General features: G+C 39.4%; 2 protein-coding genes across 2 annotated transcripts; both read left to right on the forward strand.

Moving 5' to 3' along the window:
* Positions 1-9028: 9028 nt before the first annotated feature.
* Positions 9029-15489, forward strand: EIF3K (eukaryotic translation initiation factor 3K). Its single transcript, XM_008784866.6, has 8 exons — positions 9029-9300; positions 11257-11313; positions 11402-11452; positions 11575-11637; positions 12232-12282; positions 12363-12429; positions 13525-13607; positions 14989-15489. The coding sequence occupies exons 1-8, from the start codon at positions 9181-9183 to the stop codon at positions 15190-15192; spliced, it is 696 nt and encodes a 231-aa protein (XP_008783088.4). The 5' UTR covers positions 9029-9180; the 3' UTR covers positions 15193-15489.
* A 1560-nt stretch (positions 15490-17049) lies between these two features.
* On the forward strand, positions 17050-21488 carry LOC103702376 (small ribosomal subunit protein uS2-like). Its single transcript, XM_008784788.6, has 5 exons — positions 17050-17368; positions 19109-19371; positions 19456-19653; positions 20169-20349; positions 21149-21488. Exons 1-5 carry the CDS (start codon positions 17239-17241, stop codon positions 21274-21276), a joined length of 900 nt encoding a protein of 299 aa, XP_008783010.4. The 5' UTR covers positions 17050-17238; the 3' UTR covers positions 21277-21488.
* Positions 21489-21494: the final 6 nt, after the last annotated feature.

Here is a 21494-nt window from a genome sequence, read left to right on the forward strand (position 1 = left end):
AGGGATTAGCCACTGCTATAAGCATCATGTTAGGTGCAAAAATTAATGTTAATGACTCTAGTTGTAAATATACAAGAAAGTTGTATTGTATTGTATTTATTTTCCATCCAATGGATAATGGCTATCTAGATTTTTTTTGTTTCAAAAAATACTAGTATCCTTTTGTTACATTAGACTAATTACTAACAGTTAAGTTATTTAGATGATGAACTTTTAGAGGCTAACTAGAGGGGGCAAAAATGATAATTCCGCAGCGATGTGTAATGTTCTATATCAAAATAAAGATACAAATAATGTGCTCACTAATTGTTCTTTTCAGTTATATCCTAGGTCCTTTATATAAGATTCGTTCTTAAAGATGGAAAAAAGTTTTTCGATCTGGAATGTAAGATGGTATGTAGCTTTCTGACTTTAAATAGAAGGAAAAAAAAGGAAAATGATAAGTTGGCTCATTGAAATAAAACTAGTGGTATAATTTTGTCCAACTTTAATCTCTTGATTTGCACACCAAATTATGGTTGGTAGTATAAAGTGATTTATTCAAATTTGATAATTTTTAGTCCACGAATTTTTTGGATGATTAATGTGTCGCCTTCCAATCGGTCATCTCTCCAATAATTGATAGTTTAAATGGACTAAAACAACTATTTTTTTTTGCTATATTTTGTCGCCTTGGAATGTGTTCATCAATTATTTATCAAAACATTCAAATAATGCACCTAATAAGTGCTTAAAAAAGACAACCTCCTATGCAATCTTATTATCTAAGATCGTCACCCTGTTTACTTATATCTTGATAAGCTACCTTCAATTTCTCCATCCCTTGCACATTGAAACTTGAAACACCATGCCGCCCCCTCTGTAAACAATTACACTTCTCCATCACAGTAGGACACAAAAGTCTCGCGAAGTAACAACTAACAAAGAATCTCTTCTTCTTACTTTTTGTTATATTTTACTTCCATAAGAAACCATCAACACGGTTGACCTCAAGCTTGCCATCCAAACAAATGGACGGACTCCTTTTAACGTTAATAGATTATTTCTGGTGTCCCGCATTAACAATAGAGCCAGAACAAAACAAGAGCAACTGGGGACTTTCAATCGGGAAGGCTGCAGATCCTATTATTTTTAAGGACGATTCTGCCATAATAGTGGAGTGAATCTGAAAACATAGAAGTACTGATGAGGATCGACCGTTGATCCAGAAGATTCGTAAATTGATGAAAGAGTGCAACTCTTTCTATCAGACTTCACACGTATTCAAAAATAACAACGAGACAGCCGACTGCATGGTCTTCTATATATGCGGCCTATTATTTTGGTGGTTTTGTTTGGATGGACAGTGAGTCGGTTTCAGGGCTATTACATTGTGTTTTATTTTCTGATTTTGCTACCAAATTCATAGTGTTTGAGCCGTAGATGCATTAAAAAAAAATAATAAAAAAATAATAGGTAAGGGTGAGGTGGGACCGCCCTCGACACCGCTTGGAACTGATCCAGCGAGACGCGAGGCCCCTACCTAACCCAAGGTGGCCCGCGGGGTCCCGCCACGTTCCTGGAATTGCACGTAAAGGCTTGCAATTATTCGGCTGCCTAAGCGTCAGAAGCACTCGCGAAAAATCCACCAACTGATGTACCCCACTGACCCAACCGGGGCTCCCCCTCTCTTTAATTTCTACTACGTATAAAGTAACCAATTTCTTACAATAGCCACATGCCCTCAAAATCCATCCTTATCCATGGGCCATGCATGACAGAGATTGAGGAGGGAAACTTATAGCCATCCTTGAGCACCATCCATCTCACCAGAGGGATAGTCATGCCCGTTACCTCTAAGATCGACCAAAGTAAAGATGGTTCATGCATGTAAAAATCACTCTAGCATCATTTTGAAAGCTCCAAAACTTTAGAATACTGTATGTCTTCATGCGACATTGCTGAAATAATATGCAACTTGATATAGAGGGGATAGGCAAGCTTCAGCTGTTCTTTGTTGGTGCAACTTGCAGCAAGTAGATCTCATACTCTGTAGGCATCCAAACAATCGAGCCAGCGTGCCGATGTAGATGTTTATCCAATAGGGTTTAGCTAATATTGTGACTCTTGAAGAATGATGAGCCATTAAAAGCCCGGGACCATCCAGATCTGGTGAGCTGTGGTTGTTCATGTAGGTGAGATATGATATCTATAACCCAACACCTTTCTTTGTCTCGCGCGATAAATGAAAGAAAAATTTTACCATGTGATTCTATGGTACGTATGTCATATGCTGAAAAATATCAAGTTGCTTGTGTTGCGCCTGCAGAACCGGCTAAAATGACGTGGCTCCACGTGACAAGTCATGTGCTTTGCTCGTTCCAGAAAACGGACATTATTTTATTATTTTCTAATTTGCGCATTTAGGTTATCGATATGAAGGGGTCATTTTGAAGCCTTTATGCAAGTCCTAACCAAAAAAACGAAGTCTAATGCAAGCCAAGAAGGTGGTTTGAGATGTGAAGGACAAGGTTTTTGATGGCCCACATTGCCTCGGATTTACCAAATAGAGTGATTTATTTACTGCAAGTTGGCGAGGTATTAGGTTGGAGGAGGGGAAATCTATGGGCGGTTTTGTTAGTTTATATGGCTTGATGAACTAGGATATTCGTGTTGACATAGGTTTATGAGAAAAACTAATACGCTTCTTGTATGGAGATTAGTGTTTGCTTTTGCCTTGTCGATGAGCTAATAGATCCAAGATGGTTTGCTTAAAGTAATTGTTCGAATGTGGATCGTGTATTGGTCGAGGGAGATAGGTTAAACATATTGCCATCAGCTTAAAACATATCATATCAATGAACAAAATGGATTATGCCCTTACAAAATTTTTTATTTTTTGGTATACTGGATTTATTAAACCAATTCAGAGTAAATACATCCTGTAAGCACAAAACATTCATCAGAAACAAATCACATGAATTGCACTGATTTCCCATGATAACATTACTTTTATGCTTTAATATGCAAATTAGTGTCTTGCATGCTCTTCCAAAATCCAATTTTTTAACCCTGGTTCATTTCTTCAACGCTCCACTCCCCTATCACGACGGGTGCTGTTGCACTTATTGCCTCGATTGATCCTCTTCCTAATTGCCATCGCCTTCCTTGCTGCCAATGTCGTCGGCATCTTCTACGTCCTCTACCACCCTTAGCAACCTAGCATCTCCATTGACTCCTTCTACCTCTCCACCCTCAACATCACCTCTCGCCTCGATTTTGCCGTCTCCATCCGGAACCTGACCAGAATGTCATCGTTCTCTACAATGACATCGCCATCTCTGCCTACTCTAATGGAGTGGAGATTGGGGCTGAGTCGTTCCTGATCTTTATCTACAGCACCGAGAATGCCATCTTTCTCAAAGCGACGGTGCTAAGCACGAGTCAGAGCCAAGAGAGACGGTGGGTTTGACAATGAGGAAGAAATTCCATTGGAGATCGAGCTGAGACAAGGATCAGGATCAAAATTGTAGGGTTCAACTTTAAGCGGATCAGAATTAGGGTATCGTGTGACAGTGTTGCCAAGGAAAAGGCGACAGTTGCTGCCACTTCGTCGGCCAATGCTTGGTGCAAGTAAAGTTTTGAATCAAATATATATATATATATATATGAAAATTTTTCTTTATTTTTCTGATTTTTTATATTTTCCTAAATTTTAGAAAAACAAAAATATTTATGACATCAGTATGTTGTCATGTTAACGTTACCGGTTGAATTTGTCGATCAAACCGGTCTGGCCGGTGAATTAATGTATTGGCTAGGGCACCAAGTCGCCTTCCGGCCCGGTTTTGAGAATATTGCCAAAATCTAAAGGTGCTATTCATGCATACCAGAGCTAAACAGCGACGACGGTGTGACTAAATCAGGCCAATCAGACGACCTTTTGAGGAAGATGCACATGCAAGGGGCTTGGTCAAATCTATTTGTTTATATTCGCTGTGGATAAGAGCTTTGTAGGATGCAATTAGATTATGTTGCCCTTGTTGTAGTGATATAGATATAAGAAGTTGCATGTTAGGTGAGCAATGAAGTCTTCATTTTTTTGGTCGAAATATTAGGTACAAGATGTGACAGCCCTTGTAATTTTAATGCTCTATGTATTATGTTTTCAGCTTGTAATGGAAATATATTTTTGTTATACAACATAGAACCCTTGCCCGTATGACTTTTAGCCTAGTTTATGCGAAGAGGCAGAAAAAGATGCTCTTAGAACATTGGATATGCGTATTTTGTAGGATATTTTCTTATGCTAATGCCAATTAGGATTACTTCTTAATTTACATTCATCTGCATACATCAATCAAAATTTTTTGACGCCGGTTTCCGTCATGTCGATGACATGAGATGCTTATGTTTGCTTACAAGTCTCATCCTTTATTCTACCAGCTAGCCAAATGGTTAGTTAAATCTCTCTTTCCCGATGTCTCTTTCTATCCTTACTTTTATAAAGATTTTATTGAGAAATTACATATTTAGCACACAACACATTATTCCTACCTCCTTCCAGTTGTTTATGATGTGTGAATCATGAAGTGCAGTTACCATCTGGCTTTTGTATGCTATTCTCTCAGCAAAGATTTAGTAATATATATGCTTTCACTTCATCAATTATGTCTATTTAATTTTGAGATATAATGAAATGAATCAAATAAGTATTTATTATTTTATGATTTTTTACGTATTTTTTAATAATTTATACATGTAGAATTTCTCCGAGTGAAGAAATAAGGCCATGGCAAAAGAAAATCCAATAATTTCTTTCGAGGAAGAAGATCTTGGGTAGGCTTCTACCAATCACCAAAGAGAGGATGAGATCAAGATTTAGACTCTTGTAAGCAAGGTCACATCGTGTGATGTTGCTTCAATATTTTGGTTGATCAATATTATACTATAGGATTGAAGAAATTTAATCCCTCTAATTATCTTTTTCTACTCTATCTATTTAATTAACGCATAAAAAAGTAAGGGCGATCTCATCTTTACCAAAAAAAAAAAAAAAAAAAATTCAGAACACCTCAAAATCTAACATAATCATCACTTATCTCCTGCTCGCGTCTCTAGCTAAATGTGAAAAGATCCTTTTTTTTCTTTTTCTTTTTTTTGTTTAATAAATCTATTCCTCCTGTTGCAGGGACGGCATTCTGCCGGAGCCTCACACAACAGCCTAGCCCACATTAAGCTAGCAGAGAAAGAGGACTGCGTTCCTCCCGAGGTATTGTCCGCTTTGGGCGCTCCGGCCCGCGCGTCCAGCGCAGACAGAGGGAGACCACTGCCCTTTGGGCGCTCCGGCCCGCGCGTCCAGCGCAGACGGGGGGAGACCACTGCCCTCACGGTTTTGCCCTTCAAAAGGCGTCTCGAGAGGAAAGGTTTTCCAACCCCCATTTAAGGCACAGAACCTCTGTTGCGGGGACGGCATTCTGCCGGAGCCTCACACAACAGTCTAGCCCACATTAAGCTAGCAGAGAAAGAGGACTGCGTTCCTCCCGAGGTATTGTCCGCTTTGGGCGCTCCGGCCCGCGCGTCCAGCGCAGACAGGGGGAGACCACTGCCCTCACGGTTTTGCCCTTCAAAAGGCGCCTCGAGAGGAAAGGTTTTCCAACCCCATTTAAGACACAGAACCTTCCCACTATTAGCCGATGTGGGACTAAATTCAAGGCCCCTCCCCCTCCCGCAACATAGCCCCCCCAGCAGGAAGGTTATTGAGCCTCCACAGTCCTGAGGGGTAGTCAACGGTCGGAGGAGGCGCCCCTACCTGGCGCGCCATCTGTTGCGGAGACGGCATTCTGCCGGAGCCTCACACAACAGCCTAGCCCACATTAAGCTAGCAGAGAAAAAGGACTGCGTTCCTCCCGAGGTATTGTCCGCTTTGGGCGCTCCGGCCCGCGCGTCCAGCGCAGACGGGGGGAGACCACTGCCCTCACGATTTTGCCCTTCAAAAAGCGCCTCGAGAGGAAAGGTTTTCCAACCCCCATTTAAGGCACAGAACCTTCCCGCTACTAGCCGATGTGGGACTAAATTCAAGGCTCCTTCCCCTCCCGCAACACCTCCAATGGTATAAAGAATATCCTTTCCATACTTTGTTACACACAGGAGGGAAAAATACCAATGATTCAATTAAGAATTGAGAAAACAACTATTCTAGTTTTATTTTTCCTCATGCATATCAATCTCTTTCTTATATTGATCCCTTTATTTTCTAATTCCTCTGTCACATATTTGTCGCAGATGGTAAGAGATTCTTATATTATATATATTTTGTTAGCTAAATCTTTATACTTCGGATGTATAGGCCTAAAATAGGACTACGAAGGATGGCCAACGAGAACAATCGTCGTCCAACAATCATGTCACTGCCTTCCGTGCCCCTTCCATCCAACTCCCATTTTATCAAGCGTGATAAGTTTCTAGGTATTGGTTCATGGCGAAAGGTGGCTGGCTGCATTTCAGGGATAAGGGGGGTGACCATGGAGAGAGAGAGAGTTGGAGCCCCAATAAGTGCTCATTTTTCTCTTGCTTGGATGACAGGGAGAGTTTAGGAATCATGGGAAAGATTTCTTTGAAAAACTTTTCCAGATATATGAGTAATCGGTTCATGTACATGAGTTCGAACTAGGGACAAAGCCTTCGAGACCTGGAAGCAAAATAACTTATTACTATTTGTTGGCCGGCTTTTCCGTCCCATGCAGACGAGTACCAGAAAACTTTGAGATTCCAATAAACTTAGTTGATCGTTGGAGAATGACATCGAGTTACAATCTTAACGAGGTTGTAGTGTGCAGGCATGTTACTGGCATTTGATCCGCCGACAGAATGATAATAGCAATTGAATGGACGATAGAGAGCAGTATGGATCCAAGTATCTTAATCTCCAAGGTCTTTCATCATCACCGTACCATCGTCTTGAATATGGATAAGGATTATAACGTTGGGCTACAACAAAAAAAATAGCACTAGGTTGTGATAGGAGTGTAGCATTGGGCTATTGAAAAAATCTAAGTTACATCTATTCTTAGGGTAAAAGCTACTAGTAGAGTAAAACTAAGATAAAAGACATATTGAATTGATTGTCGAAGGGTTTCTTCCAAAGCACAATTTTCACTTATTTATTTTTAATAAATAATAACTGCTTACTTTGACGGTTGCTCCTACGTCTGGCCTCCACTTTTAGTAGTTCTTGTAACTGTCACCAATTATCCCCCTACTATATACGTTCATTAGCATGGTTGCTTTACAATTGTTAGGCCGATAATTATATCTTTTTGGTCTAAGACACAGTTCTATATTTGAGATTATCTTGAGATTGCTTCGGTCATCTTAATCTATTTCAATGTATCATGGTTGATTATGGCCAGATTCTAAACTTTCAGCCTGCTCATGTCTAAACTCTTCTCCTTCGGTCTATACCTTCATTTAGTGAAATTTATCATGATCGACCTTTTATCAATCTAGCAAGAGTCATATGATCTCCATTGCTCTAATTTCATCAATTTTAATCAACGTGGTGCTTGCTCATGGTTGCTAACTAGATTATTGAGATGGGATGGCAATACTATTATTCTTTACTTTTTGAAAATAAATTACTCAACTATATATAATAGAGTGACCTATTCTTGAAAGGCAAAAACTTGTGCATTCAAAACTGTCCAACTTAGAGCACTCCAATAACTTGTTGGGTTAAACGACTTTTAGTCTCTCTGTCTTGTTCTACTCTCAAATGTAGCTTAGATATTATTATGTAGATTGAATAATCATTTGAATCATGCATGCTGATATATCTATAGCCCTAAAATTATATTCAATGCTCTAAATGTCAATGAATTCTTACTTGAATTGGTTCTGTTGGTCAAGCCAATATAGATGGTGAAGGGGTCAGAGAGTTTTGGCGAGACCAAGTGCATGCCCAACCAATTTGCAGATTTCTTGATCCAGTCTCTTTCTTGATGTTCATGGACACTTTTCTTCTTCACGTCACCGCTGCTCCACCTCTCGCCCATCTTGTGCTGCAGTTGGATTGCAAAACCAATGCCTAAGTTCAAAGAAAAATAGGAAATCGGATTGTGGAAAAGAGAGTTTTGTTGCTGCAATCTGACCAGTTGGGAATGTTGTATCCCTAAACCTTTTTACGTGCTGCATTTGACACCCTAGCTTTTGACTATAAATTAGGAGTCTTGAATTTTGAAGTTTTGTTTGTGTGATTAATTTTTGAATTGTGATATTGAAAATTCTTTAAACATCACCCGAGTATTCTCTCTCTCTAGTTTGGGGCAGGGTAGGGAATTTAAAGTAGAGGCGATAAAAACTAACATGGCTTGGAAACTCGGCCTGACCCAACCTATTATCAAGAAATTTTAGTTAAGATCGAGCATGAGTTTAAATTATTCCAAAGCATATGAGAGTTCCCCTCTATTCAGATTAAAATTATTTAGGTCGGTTTGAGTCATGGTCTTGAATGAAAATTTCAGAGTGGCCGATTTTTTTTTATAATACTAGTTGCTTAATTATTTTAAAAATTAGCTAATAAGAACGGTAAGGATTGTATTTGCTGCATTAAGTTAGATTTATTAGAGATTAAATCTTGCAAAATAAATAAGTTTTAGAATTAAAGAGGTGACTCGAAATGACCTATGGCTAGATATGGATTAGGAGGTCTTGACCTAATACTGGATCAAGTTAGTATGAATTAAGGTTTTCATGTTGTTGTCTTGAACTTCCTCTAGGCTAAAGGGCCTCGCCATCGCCAGGCTAATGGATCTTGAACGACTCCACCTTGTGCGACGCCACGAATAGATGGATGCGATTGTTTCTATCGACACGACGAACGGCGCGGATCAGGTCCCTGCATGGATTTCGGTTGCACGTGGGACATCCACTCCTTCTGGCAGTCAATCCAGGCTTTTCGATCAGTAGTCCCTCGGAAATGAGACTGCCATAGAATGGGACCCATAAATCCAACGGCCAGGATCATCTGATCTGCGGTCCACTCGGGTATATATCCCCTTGCTCGTCGAGGCACCGGTCTCTTGCAAGATCAGGGTCAGGGTTAGGGTTTCTTCAATTCTTCCCCCAGTTCTCCGGTCTCGCCCCAGATCTCTCTCTCGTCTAGGGCTTTTAGGGTTTTTGATCTAGGGTTTCGATCGAGAGATGGTGAGAGAACGAGAATCCCAGCAGCAGCAGGTCTCGTACACGGTGGAGCAGCTCGTCGCCGTGAACCCCTACAACCCCGACATCCTCACCGATCTCGAGAACTACGTCAATGAGCAGGTGAGCTTCTCTTAATTAATCTCTTGATCTCCTACCCAATATCGAGCGTTTATCGGGGAAATGTTGAACTCTGTAGTTTGTTTGAAGAAATATGGATTTTTAGTTTTGTTTTACTTTGCTATATTGATTGCCGGGAAATGTTCTTTGGAGTGATGCTGTTACAATCGGATCTTTTAAGCTTTTGGATTTCAAATTTCGCTATTTTTATTTATTTAATTGCGAAGATGATAGCCTTATTCATTTGCGTGATTGCTGGTCGATCGGCTTCAAGTTTCTTCAGTGAAGGATCTTCATTACAGTGATTATATGAAAATAATATTTATAGAAAACCAATTATATGAATTTCTGTTGTTAAATAGTTTTCTCTAGCTTGGCATTTGGCTTGGTGAAACCTCCAACAATGTTTCATGTCCTCATTACATTAGAAACACATTGTACCAATCAGGGAAAGCTCAAGGTGGATTGGGCGTTTCACTCTCTTTAGAGACCTTTAAGCTGAACTTAGGATGCCTGATTAGGAGGCTGGCTCCATGAACTATCAAATAGAATTGGAAGTTTTGTCTCCATAGACCTGGCAACTATGGCATAGGCTTCTCTATGGTTGCAGACTGTTCTGGAGCTTTAATCCTGGCAAAATAGTTAAATTTCTTTGTGCTCATTTGCCCAATACCTAGCGTTTGATAGCAATGATAAGCCTTGAGTTGTCCAAGCAACCAAATTTCCAGTATTGCTCACCTAGCAATGCCAAATTGACCCTCCTTAACTTGCAAGTTTCTATAAATCGTTACCATGAATTTAGGCCATATCAGGCCTTTTTATGATTAAATGTCGATCCATTTATCTGTTCCTGCCCAAATGTGTATTTTGCTAATGATTTTGAAGCAGCATGAATCTCTTCTAGATTCAAGAACATATTGTTTCATGCCTTTTCTCAGATGGAGCAACTTGATAGCCTGTGAAATATGTTGTTTGGAATTCTTAATTTGCTGAATATTACATTCAACATGATTCCACAAAGTCTAGACTTTAAGTTGATTCTGTAACTTTCTTTTAGGCAAAATGTTGCTGTTTTCTGCAACAATATATTGAATTTCTGATACCATCTTGTTTGTTTAATAAAACCAACCTCACAGTAGTCAAAGTCAGATGTCTTGCTTCACAATTGTTGTGAGATTTGATAGTATTTAAGTTTGTTTTTACTGAATGTTAGCCATCAATGCCATGAAGCACTTTATTCATTGACCTCATTCATGCACTATGGTTTATGAAAGCACATATGGGTCTTTTCTGCCTCTCCTAATTTGGAAGAAGGTTTAATATTTGTAAAGAGGAATAAGGGGCTAACTTCATCAGATTTAAATAGTCAGGTATATATTTTGGATGCGATCATCTGCTGCAAAGTGGAAACTTAATTTCACTTTCGGCCTGCTTGCTATGCATGGTGGATTTTGAGATATGTGTTTTCCATCACATATGAAAGGGGTATGCTTTAAAACTATTGGACAGCCACTTTGAGCCTGGCTTTCCACTTCATTGAAGACCTAAACCACACTCATATATATTTTCTTTCTTGCTTGTTTATGATGTGCACCTACTGTCATGCTCATCATTGCAGGCGTTTAGTTTATAAGCATGCATTCAGCTAGCAAGCCACCCTTTCCCTTGGTTAAAGATATTATTTAATAGAAAGGATTTATGACGTCTCTTATATTTCCAATTTCAAATAATAGAGTTTTTTAACAATTCTTTCTGTTAAACTTGAGCTAGAGTTACTTGTATATTATGTTTCCCTAATTTTAGAATCCGGAATCTGAACCAATTGTGAATTCTGACTAAGCTTGCTGCTTATATGTTGCACTTTTTCATTTCTTTCTTTCATTTTTCTTTCTTTTTAATTTTGCATTAGGATTCCTTGTACATGTTTACAAGTTTTTCCTTGATTGCTTCACGTTGCAGGTTTCATCTCAAACATACAGTTTGGATGCAAATCTTTGCCTCCTTCGGCTTTATCAGGTTATTTATACCCATTTCCTTATCTATCGAATATGTGCTTGTAAATATAAAAATAATTTTCCTCTACTGACATTATTTTCTTTTGTAGTTTGAGCCCGAACGGATGAGCATTCCAATTGTAGTTCGGATTTTGATCAAGGTTTGGTTAACTCCAAAATTAACATATGGAAGCAGGATATTAATTAATTTTGAACAAGTTCTATTCCATGCTTTGCCACATCTCATGGCAATATCATCATTTACCTTTTCATCTTTTAACAGGCTCTCATGGCAATGCCAGCACCAGATTTTAACCTTTGTCTCTTCCTGATTCCTGAACAAGTGGTATGTAACCCCTTTTTTTGGCAGTGCATCTGTGTATATATCCCTATTGCATGAACCTGTCTGGAGAAAGGTGAGCTCTTGTCAGTCATAATTAACAGTATTCTTGAAAATGAAATCTGTGCATGAGAGTTTCATGCAAAAAGAAATGAATGATGCTAATGAGGTTGTGCATGCACATATGAAGTTTTTGGATATACACGCATCATTCTAGTGACAAGTACTTTGATAATGGTAAATCCTAATTAGAGAATGGAAAAGATGTATTCCTTTACAATCAAATGGTTAATTTTATTTGGTAATCCCTCAGATCTTTAGCACCCCACCTTTGTAGCTGACATTGTTGCTTGAGGTTAGATATCTTCTATTGCAGATAGCTTGATGGACAAGTTTTGGCTGGGTTTAGCCCTCTATTCTTGTTTGATATTCAGTGGTCCATGTTACATTACCTAGATTAGTTTACCGCTAAATAACTCCACTTTGAGATCCAATTGTTCACTCCTCACGATTACTGTGCTTTCAGACTTTTGATGATTATTGGAAGTAAAAATCTTATCATTCTAATCTTCTCTTCTTTTCCTTTCTGCCTCTGGACAGCAAATGGAGGAGCAGTTCAAGACACTGATTGTTCTTTCTCACTATCTAGAGGTATGTATCAGTGCTAATTCTGATTTTTGTTTATGTTCAGAATGAACGATGCTAATCTAAAATCCTTTTGATGACTACAGACTGCAAGATTTCGTCAATTTTGGGATGAAGCTGGGAAGAATCGCAGCGTACTTGAAGTTGTTCCAGGTAAAGAGATCGAAATGTTCCCGATCCATCCTCATATGTTAACAAGCTTGCTACTAGTAAAATGTTGTTCAGCATATCTCATCTCGCCTCTCACTTTTTCCTTTCTTTCTTTTCTTTCTTTCTTTTTTGCATGCATTTCTTTTGAAGAGTGGGGTTTATTGCTTCTCAGACATGATTAATTTCAACTTTCAATTAGTGTTCAGTTAGTTATTTGTCCTATTTTTGTCCTTTCCCCCTTAATTCTTTATAACTATGAGTCTCAGCTCAAATGAACTTTGTATAGTGAGCTGGTAATCAGGCATATATATCAATAACAAATATGAATGGAACTATCTTTAAGTTGCCTGAAACCATATATTATGGAGATTCTGCTTCGTTTAAATTTCAACGACTCTCTTGAAATGCCCCTTGAGATATGGTTTTAAGAGTTCAACTAGTTCCAGAGTAGTTATCCTTCAGAGAACTTGAACTACTTTCCTGAACTTTTATGTATGTATTCTATCCTTCATATCTTTGATATGATCCGAACTGCCTTCTGAAGAAATATGTACCCTTATATTCCTTTGTAAATGCTTTGTATCCTTAAAATGGAAAGCTTATAAAAACCATCCTGTACACCCAATTTTTGTAACAGAAACTTTTGGCACAGGTCATCATAGGAGAGCACCTTTTCTTGATGTTTATGGGCTGACAGAAAGCTTGAACAACATGTGATATTTGGGAGCTTATCCCTGTAGACACTCGCTCACTAACAATTTTTTTAACTAATCCAAACTTCATATGAAGCTGTCAATCGAGCAAACTGGCTAGTTATTTGGCCATGGGCCAATATTTTACCGGATTGGGGAAGTTGATCTGGGAAAAGATATTCCTTTTGGATTTTCTAGCTTGTTGGTGAAGGATCTAGCAGGCATCTTTCTGCCGGGATCTTTTTAACCAAGCTCAAGAACACATCTTAAGCTTTTGTCTCATTTTGCTAACATATAGAAAAATTACTCCCTCCTTTCCTTCCTCTATGCGTGTGTGGAGTGTGCACGCGCACATGTGTATCTATATCATGGTTAAGTTATTTTGACTTAAATAAATATGGCACAGGTTTCGAGCAAGCAATCCAAGCTTATGCAATTCACGTCCTTTCCTTAACATACCAGAAAGTACCCAGGCCTGTACTTGCAGAGGTAAGATTGCTTTGTTCTTCATCTTTTTTCTTTGCTATATTTGGCTTGAATGCGTTTGGTGAATGATGAACCAAGATCCGTCGTACTGGTGTCGGTCGGCAGACCGGTGGCGGCCCGGCCCGGTACCGATAAGCTATCGGTTCCAGATTCCACGCTGATCCCGTACCGGTTACATACCGATTCTCCAACGATAAGCTGTCGGTACCGGATTCCACGCTGATCCGGTATCGGATTTCAGGGCGGACCGGTCCGTACCGGCCGGTACGGACCGGTTCGGCAGACCTTGTGATGATCCAATTTTAATAACTTTATGCTTGGGCATAGATTGTTGTTCCATATGCTATGTGATTTGCAGAAGCATACTAACAAGGCAACTGATGTTGAGCATTGCTTCTATACTCTGAGTTGTAGGTCAAAATTTACTGCAGAATAGTAAAGGGCCTAAATTTTGCTTTTTGTTTGTTGTTTGGTAAAGTGAATATATGTTCAAAATGCTAAGGGCTAGCTCAGCTTATGTCTGACTGCATCATTGTGAACTTTTAGATTCAGTTGGCTCCGCTAAGGCCTAAGAATAATTCAGTATTGATGGTTTTCTAGTCCTTTTATCCGCTAATCCTCTGCTTATCAATATTAATCATTGTTGGAGCTAATGATATGCTAGACACCACTGTAGTCTTTCATTTTGAATCTTTTTCCAATTTTGTCAGATTTGTGATATTGGCGTGTAGTTAAGAGATTATTACAATTTTTTGATGATCCTTGTGTGTCTTAATCCTTGAATAGTTTCTCTGCAGAACTTGCTATGTATTATGTGTTGTTGCAGAATTAGTTGCATTCTACATGGTTCTCAGGGTAACTTACCATATATACCCTTGACTTTGGGCCTATCCTACTACAGGTTGCTGATCATTGTCCAGACTCAGCATACACAAACCCTTCCACTCTTCATGCCCATACCTCCATCCATTACTAGGGGTGAAACCAGTAACTTGGGAAACATCAGAACTTCCATTTTCTCCTCCCTTAGATTTGCAATCACTGGCATGACTCTGTGATCTGTCCTGTCGCCTGGTTCTCCAACTACTTATCTCATCACCATGTTGCAATGATATGGATTTGTGAATTAGAGTTGGCAGTTAAAATTTGAACTCATTTGACTCATCCTACATGCAAATATTATAAACGCATTGTCACACTCCTAGAGAGAGCAATTAATTCGTGAAAAGTGTTTCATTTGGAAGTCAATGCCTAACGCCAGTAGAAAATATTTCTTTTTCTCCGAAAGCTAAAGCACAGAAAACTGCCTAGACAAATGATTTCAGGTGTCATTTTGCTGTCTGTTCAAGTTCTTGTTCTTAGAAGCCATTTCTTGTCCGAGCAGGCCATCAACATTGAAGGTCTCTCCCTGGACAAGTTTCTGGAGTACCAGGTGGCCAACAGTGGCTGGGCCCTCGAGAAGGGTCATGGCCGCTCCCAGCTTATCGTCCTCCCCCGCAACGAGTACAACCACCCAGAGCTGAAGAAGAACACAGTGGACAGCATCCCGTTTGAGCATGTTACCCGCATCTTCCCCATCCTAAGTTGAAAAGATGGTTAGGATTCAATGCCACTTGAAGCCGATGCAGAATCCAGGTATATCGAGGACCTGTCCGATGTAATGGTACAGTTGCTTTGCTCTGCAATTTTGGCTTATAGGAGAATTTAGATGTTGTTTTGAACAGAATATAAGCCAAGTCCATCATCCTCAATATGAGCGATCAAGGATATGTTAGTATGTTGGATTTTGATGAGCATGCAGGAAGTGTTGTTTCTGCCCGCAGGGATGTTGCTTGCTTGTGACCCAATGCATCAAACAGGTTATGAGACTTCCCTTTTTCATGCACGTCCTTGTTGTATGCCATGGCGATGAAAGACTATATCTGATTTGGTGCATCGCTAGTATCGGGATAATTCGAGACTTATTTTTCTGAGATTTTTTGCTCTCGTATTAAATATTGGAGCCTCAGAAACCCGCAGGCTCCTACTTTGCAAGATATGCTGTTGTGGCGTTTCCTACAATTGCTAATGCATGCGAGATGAATACAAACAAGGCATCACGATGTGCGTGTAATGTGGTACACAAACTGCTGTAACCCGGACTTCTTTTAAACTGGCTGCGTCACGAAGAGCCCAAAAAAAAAAAAAAAAACCAGAAAACAAAGTGGCTGATTCAAAGCTTTTAAGAGTTCATAATTGGAATTAAACCTTGCGTGTGAGCGTTCGTCTTCATCGTTGACGGGATCATGTGCTTACTGGTCTTTGGGTTGCTTTGCTGACTGGACCTCAATTTGCAAACCTTTATGTTGGCTCTGCCCAGAATCATATAATCATGAAATTGTAGATGTAGGGCTCGTTTGGTTCGCGGGAAAAGAAGGGGGGAAAGTGTTGTCAACGGGAAAGTAATGAGATGCCTCTTGTTTGGTTGGAGTTTTCAAAGGAGAGAGAAGGGAAAGTTATATTCCCATGGGAATGTGATTCCTACATTTCATGGGAAAGTCTTTCCCATGAGAAACATGGGAAAGTTACTTTTCCATGAGGCGGGAATCACTCCATTTTTACTTTTTCCCAAAAAGTCCCTTCAGCATTAAAGAAGCATTGAAGAGGCATTAAAAATCTAATTTTTATTAAGGGCATAATAGGAATTATATATAACTTTCCTAGGAAAGTGGATGGCCAACCAAACATAAGCACCTTGGAAATTTGTCACTTTCCCATGGTCAACCAAACATGCGAAAAATACTTTCCTAGGCATCCTCTTCCTAGGAATTTGTTTCCCAGGAATCATATTCCTAGGAAGGAAAATGCTTCCCGCGAACCAAACGAGCCTGTAAATCAGAGTGTCTAAATCAAGGCTTTCCAATTAGTTGCTTGTCTCGGAAGTCTAGGCTAGGGCAATATGGAAACTCAAAATTCAAAATGAGTTCGGTCAGTGTTAAGATTGGAAACTCGATTGGATCTTCAATTTAACTCTCATTCTCAATTGACGAATGCCTAAATAAAAAGCATCGATGAGTTCAAAGTAACTGGTTTGGTTTTCTAATTTGCTCGTCCTAAACACAGTAATTCTATGCAATATGGGCTGAGTGATTTCTCTTTTCCTTGTTAATAATGTAAAACTAAATTTAAGCTGATGTAGTCTTCATTGATGCAGTGAATGGTCCACTAATTAAGAAATACAAATATACTATTCCAATCCATACTAGATTTTGCTCAGACAAGAAAATAAGAAGACGTAATAAGAATCAATTAGTTAGAAACTATTCCAAATTTAAACATCTTCTTCAAAGCGGTCTGACCCAATCGCTCAAACCGGCCCGAACCAATTTCTCCGCCTGGTTCACCGATCCATCGAGCAAACCTGGCCCGTTCTTCCAAGGGGGCATTCCAGTCATTTTACTACGGACGCTAGGGTTCTGAGAGCACAGAATAAGAGCCCCTCCCTCCTTTCTCCCGCGGCTCCTCCATCGTCGCCTGTGGATTGAAAAAAATAATAATAATAATAAAAAGCGAGGCTAGGGTTTCTGGGATCCCCTTCTCCCTCTACTCCAAAACCATAGCCCTCGAGCTCGGCCTCCAGGGGACTCTTCCAGCCATGGCGACGACTCGGATGCTCTCTCAGAAGGAGCAGGACATCCAGATGATGCTCGCCGCCGAAGTCCATCTCGGCACCAAGAACTGCGACTTCCAGATGGAGCGCTACGTCTTTAAGCGAAGATCCGACGGTATCCAGGCCCCAACCCTAGACCTTAGAATTCTGTTTCCTATCTCCTAGATCTGTAGGTTTATGGCGTTATTGCTTCCGATGAGAAAAGATTGTAGGATGAAGTCTTCATAAATAAGTTTATCAGTTATTTTAAGTTATATTCAAGTTTTACGGATGAGGTTAGTAAAGAATTCAGCAAAAGTTTCGATTTTGTTAATGGTTATAATGTTTGGTTAGCTGCAAGCCTTTTAGTGTTTTTGGGCTGCTTAAGTTCAATCCTACTTTCTTTTTTTTTAAAAAAAAATTCTGACGCTTGTTTGATCAGATTCTGCTAGATAAACGGAAATTTGTAAGTCATGGCTCGCGAAGTGTTAGATATTTTCTTACCGTGCCTTGATATAACTGTTGATGTCGCTTTCTCTTATTTTCTTTTATTTTTGTTGGCTTAGAGTTTCTGATAACCTCTCTCGGGTAGGGACAGACTACCCGTGATTTTGTGGGGTTAAATCGTATATTTTTTTCCGTTTGTGATTCGTGTTGTTTTTCTTCTATGACATGTTTCATGTAGTTCTTCCTGTTATTTGTTATTTTGTCATATTTTTCTGTATATATTTTCAAACTGTTGAAATATGACTTTATCATATACAAGAATGGATGATTATCTTGTTGAACTGCTGTAAGCTCCTGAAAAAATTTCTTCGATGAAAAGAAATAGGTCTTTTCCTGTATTCCTGGAGAATTTTTGGCGACTTTCATGTATGCAAGGAGAATTTTTGTTGGATAATAATATGATTCGCATGTTTTATGGACAAAGACGTCAGATGATTGATAAGGTCATCGCACATAAGATAAGCACAGAATATATGAGAATCCTGTGGTGGCCTGGGGCAAAATCTGCAGTTAACGATAGAAAATAGTACTATTCCTACCTGCTAGAAATGATTGCCACACGTCTTATTGTTATTCAATGTTTCGGACCACAGAGTATATGCATAATTGGAGGGGCCGTTGATGGAAGTTGAGGAAAGATTGTCCATAAAATCTTTACAGTAACAATGGACAATCATTTAACTCTCTATGTATTGGAATGAATCATGTGGAAGGATGTATACCACCAACTACAAGTAGTTGGAATAAAGCTTTTGTGAATTTGGTTTTAGATGGGTCGTGTTATAATTAAGCACCAAAACAGTGTTAAAGTTGCCAGATCTGCCAACTGCAAAGGTCACTGTACCTGTTATCATGAAGTTGAGGGCAGTTTTTGGTAGGACTGCTTTAAGAATTGAGATTTTGGAATGGTAGGTGTGTGGTTTGCTAACACCAGTAACCCTTTATCCTAGGTTATGGCAATACTTTCATCAGTATCATTGCTTAAATCTTTGAAAAGCTAAACACTATCAGTGCATTTCTAAAACAAGCCATATCTATTCATATCTATTTCTAGAAGATAAAAGAGGCCAGATTGCTAAATGTTGTTCAGTCGGTTGGATTTGTATAGCTTTCTGCAACTTTGTGGATCTGAGCTGCTTCCACAACTGTTATGCTTTGGGCTTCTTAAATCTAGATGAGTTCCATATAAAAGTAGTGTTTTTTATTATAAATTTGATATATATGTATTTTCAATTACTACTCATAATTGTACTGTGGTTATAATAATTAGTTGCTGTCTTGTTCTATCTCTCTCTCTTAACTATTTGCACCTTTTGACTTCCTACATCAGCGAGTGGTTTCTGAAACTCATGTAGTCTTAATTTTTCAGGTATCTTTATCATCAACCTTGGTAAAACTTGGGAGAAACTTCAGCTAGCAGCTAGGGTCATCGTTGCGATTGAAAATCCTCAGGATATTATTGTCCAATCTGCAAGGCCATATGGTCAAAGAGCTGTTTTGAAGTTTGCTCAGTACACAGGTGCTCATGCTATTGCTGGGAGGCACACCCCTGGAACCTTCACCAATCAGCTTCAGACATCCTTTAGTGAGCCACGGCTTCTCATCCTCACTGATCCTAGAACCGATCATCAGGTGAATTTATCAGTAACAAAGGTGTGATTTTATTACTGGCCAAGGAAATGGATTATTAATTCCTTCTATTCATACTACCTGCAGCCTATCAAGGAATCTGCTCTGGGAAATATTCCAACCATTGCCTTTTGTGACACTGATTCTCCAATGCGATACGTTGATATTGGAATTCCTGCAAACAACAAAGGGAAGTCCAGTATTGGCTGCCTCTTCTGGTTGTTGGCTAGGATGGTTCTCCAGATGCGTGGCACTATTGCTCCTGGGCACAAATGGGAAGTGATGGTAAGAGATTATTGACTTATGTGCTTCTAATTGTTTTCTCTTCGCTTTGAAGCATTATCAATTAATCATCTGGAGGGGAAGCATTTCGATAGGCTATACATTGTTTTAGTCCCAGTTTTCTCAAATGAGTCTTTTGGTAACAAATGTCGAGAGCTAACTACATAGTCATATCAAATCACTGAAAAAACAGATCGAGGTTTTTATGATTTGCAGGAATCATCTTTTCCCTATCATTTTGTGTACATTTTTGGTTTTTGCATAGCTAGAAGTAGCTTTAGTTTCTGCATCTCTTCAGGGTCTGGAAGTGTAAGCAGCGCTCTGTTTTTACAGAACAAGAAATGGTTGATCCATTATTTCCTTGGGTTATCTAATCTCCAGCTTTTCATTTGAAATAGTTCCCCGTTTGCTCGAAATATGATATTTACTCTTTTTTCTGGTTTGCTAATTTGATGATGTTAGATATGCTTCTCTGATTATATCTTTGAGTTTCTTAGTTAGTTTGGTGGTCTGCACAGGTCGATCTATTTTTCTACAGGGATCCTGAGGAAGCCAAGGAACAGGAAGAAGAGGCTCTGGCGCCACCTGAACATGGTGGAATTGCTGATTACACCAGTGTGGTACCCAATGATCAGTGGACTGCTGAACAGTGGGTTCCTGACATGGGAACTGCACCTGCCACTGTTCCTGCCAGTCAAGGTCAGGACTATTTCCAAAATCTCTCATCCTTCTAATTTCACCAGTTCTTTCTCCTCGCATGATTCTTGTTACCCAGATTTTCCTCGTTCATGGAGCTTTATGGTTATCCTGTGCATGAATTTGTGGTCCAGCATATGGAGAATGGTTGTAGCTACCTTGAAATTTGTGTTCACCAACTTAAAACAATTGATACCTGCTAGTATTAAGTGTGCCGTGCTCCAAATGCTCTTAAAAACCGTTAACCCTTCATATTTCCGGCGAGACCATTTTAGCATTCTGTTTATTCTGTTGTAAGTATGCACCTTGTTTGATGTCTGCCCCTTTCAGGTCTTTGTGGCCTTCCTGATTTATTAAGAGCTTTTTATTTCATAGAGCACTACGAACAGCCTTGTTTCACTGTAGATGGAGTTGCCTACTTCATGAGATGATATTGATCCTTTATGTTCCATATAGTAAGCCTAGCAGAAACAACAATGCGGCTGAGTAAAAGCTCCTTAACATTTTTTTTCCTGTCATGAAATAAGAGTTGTTCTGCAGAGCAATATTTTAGTGTTGCAGCCCCTTATGGAATTGTTTTTGTTGTTTGCTGTCCCCACTCGACGTGTAATTAGATGCAGGTAATGTACTGGTTTATTGCTGAATCTGTATGATGGTCATGCGCCATGTGAAAGTCATGTTGCATTATCTCCTATCATTTTCCTTGCTGTCTGGGGACATGGTTGGTTGCATCGTTGAGCTGTTCATATTTGTTCTAAGAACTTTCTCTCTCTTTTTTTTCCGCTTTCTGTCTAATGAACAGCTCCTGTTCCTGCTGATGGATGGGATGCAGCTGCAGCTCCAGATCCAGCTCTGCCTACGGAAGGTGTTCCTCCTGTTGTGCCCTCTGGTTGGGAGGCTGCCCCACCGGCTCCCTCAGGCTGGGATTAAGTGTAGGCTGATTGCATTTCAAGTTCCTCATGTCAAATTTCCTTCTAGAATTTCATCTTAGATATTTTTAAGAAGCTTTTGTTTAGTATGAGTCTATACAGCCCAGCTATGAACCATCTTGCCTTCAGAGTGTTCTTTCTTTTTTTAGTCTTTTTCAATCTTGAAACATAATGGCAGAAAGAGAATTTCTATGTTCATGGCCTCTTGTTTAATATTAT

This window comes from Phoenix dactylifera, chromosome 7 (assembly GCF_051530095.1).
Source record: "Phoenix dactylifera cultivar Ajwa chromosome 7, Ajwa_hap1_PhDact_Kaust_v1.1, whole genome shotgun sequence".
NCBI lineage: Eukaryota > Viridiplantae > Streptophyta > Magnoliopsida > Arecales > Arecaceae > Phoenix > Phoenix dactylifera.

What these genes read in the sequence shown, in the direction of transcription:
- EIF3K (XM_008784866.6), top strand. Translation starts at nt 9,181, where the DNA reads ATGGTGAGAGAACGAGAATCCCAGCAGCAGCAGGTCTCGTACACGGTG. An exon ending in AGAACTACGTCAATGAGCAG is followed by an intron (nt 9,301 to 11,256) that starts GTGAGCTTCTCT and finishes TTCACGTTGCAG; the next exon opens with GTTTCATCTCAAACATACAG. An exon ending in TTCTTTCTCACTATCTAGAG is followed by an intron (nt 12,283 to 12,362) that starts GTATGTATCAGT and finishes TGATGACTACAG; the next exon opens with ACTGCAAGATTTCGTCAATT.
- LOC103702376 (XM_008784788.6), top strand. Translation starts at nt 17,239, where the DNA reads ATGGCGACGACTCGGATGCTCTCTCAGAAGGAGCAGGACATCCAGATG. An exon ending in ATCCTAGAACCGATCATCAG is followed by an intron (nt 19,372 to 19,455) that starts GTGAATTTATCA and finishes TACTACCTGCAG; the next exon opens with CCTATCAAGGAATCTGCTCT. An exon ending in CACTGTTCCTGCCAGTCAAG is followed by an intron (nt 20,350 to 21,148) that starts GTCAGGACTATT and finishes TCTAATGAACAG; the next exon opens with CTCCTGTTCCTGCTGATGGA.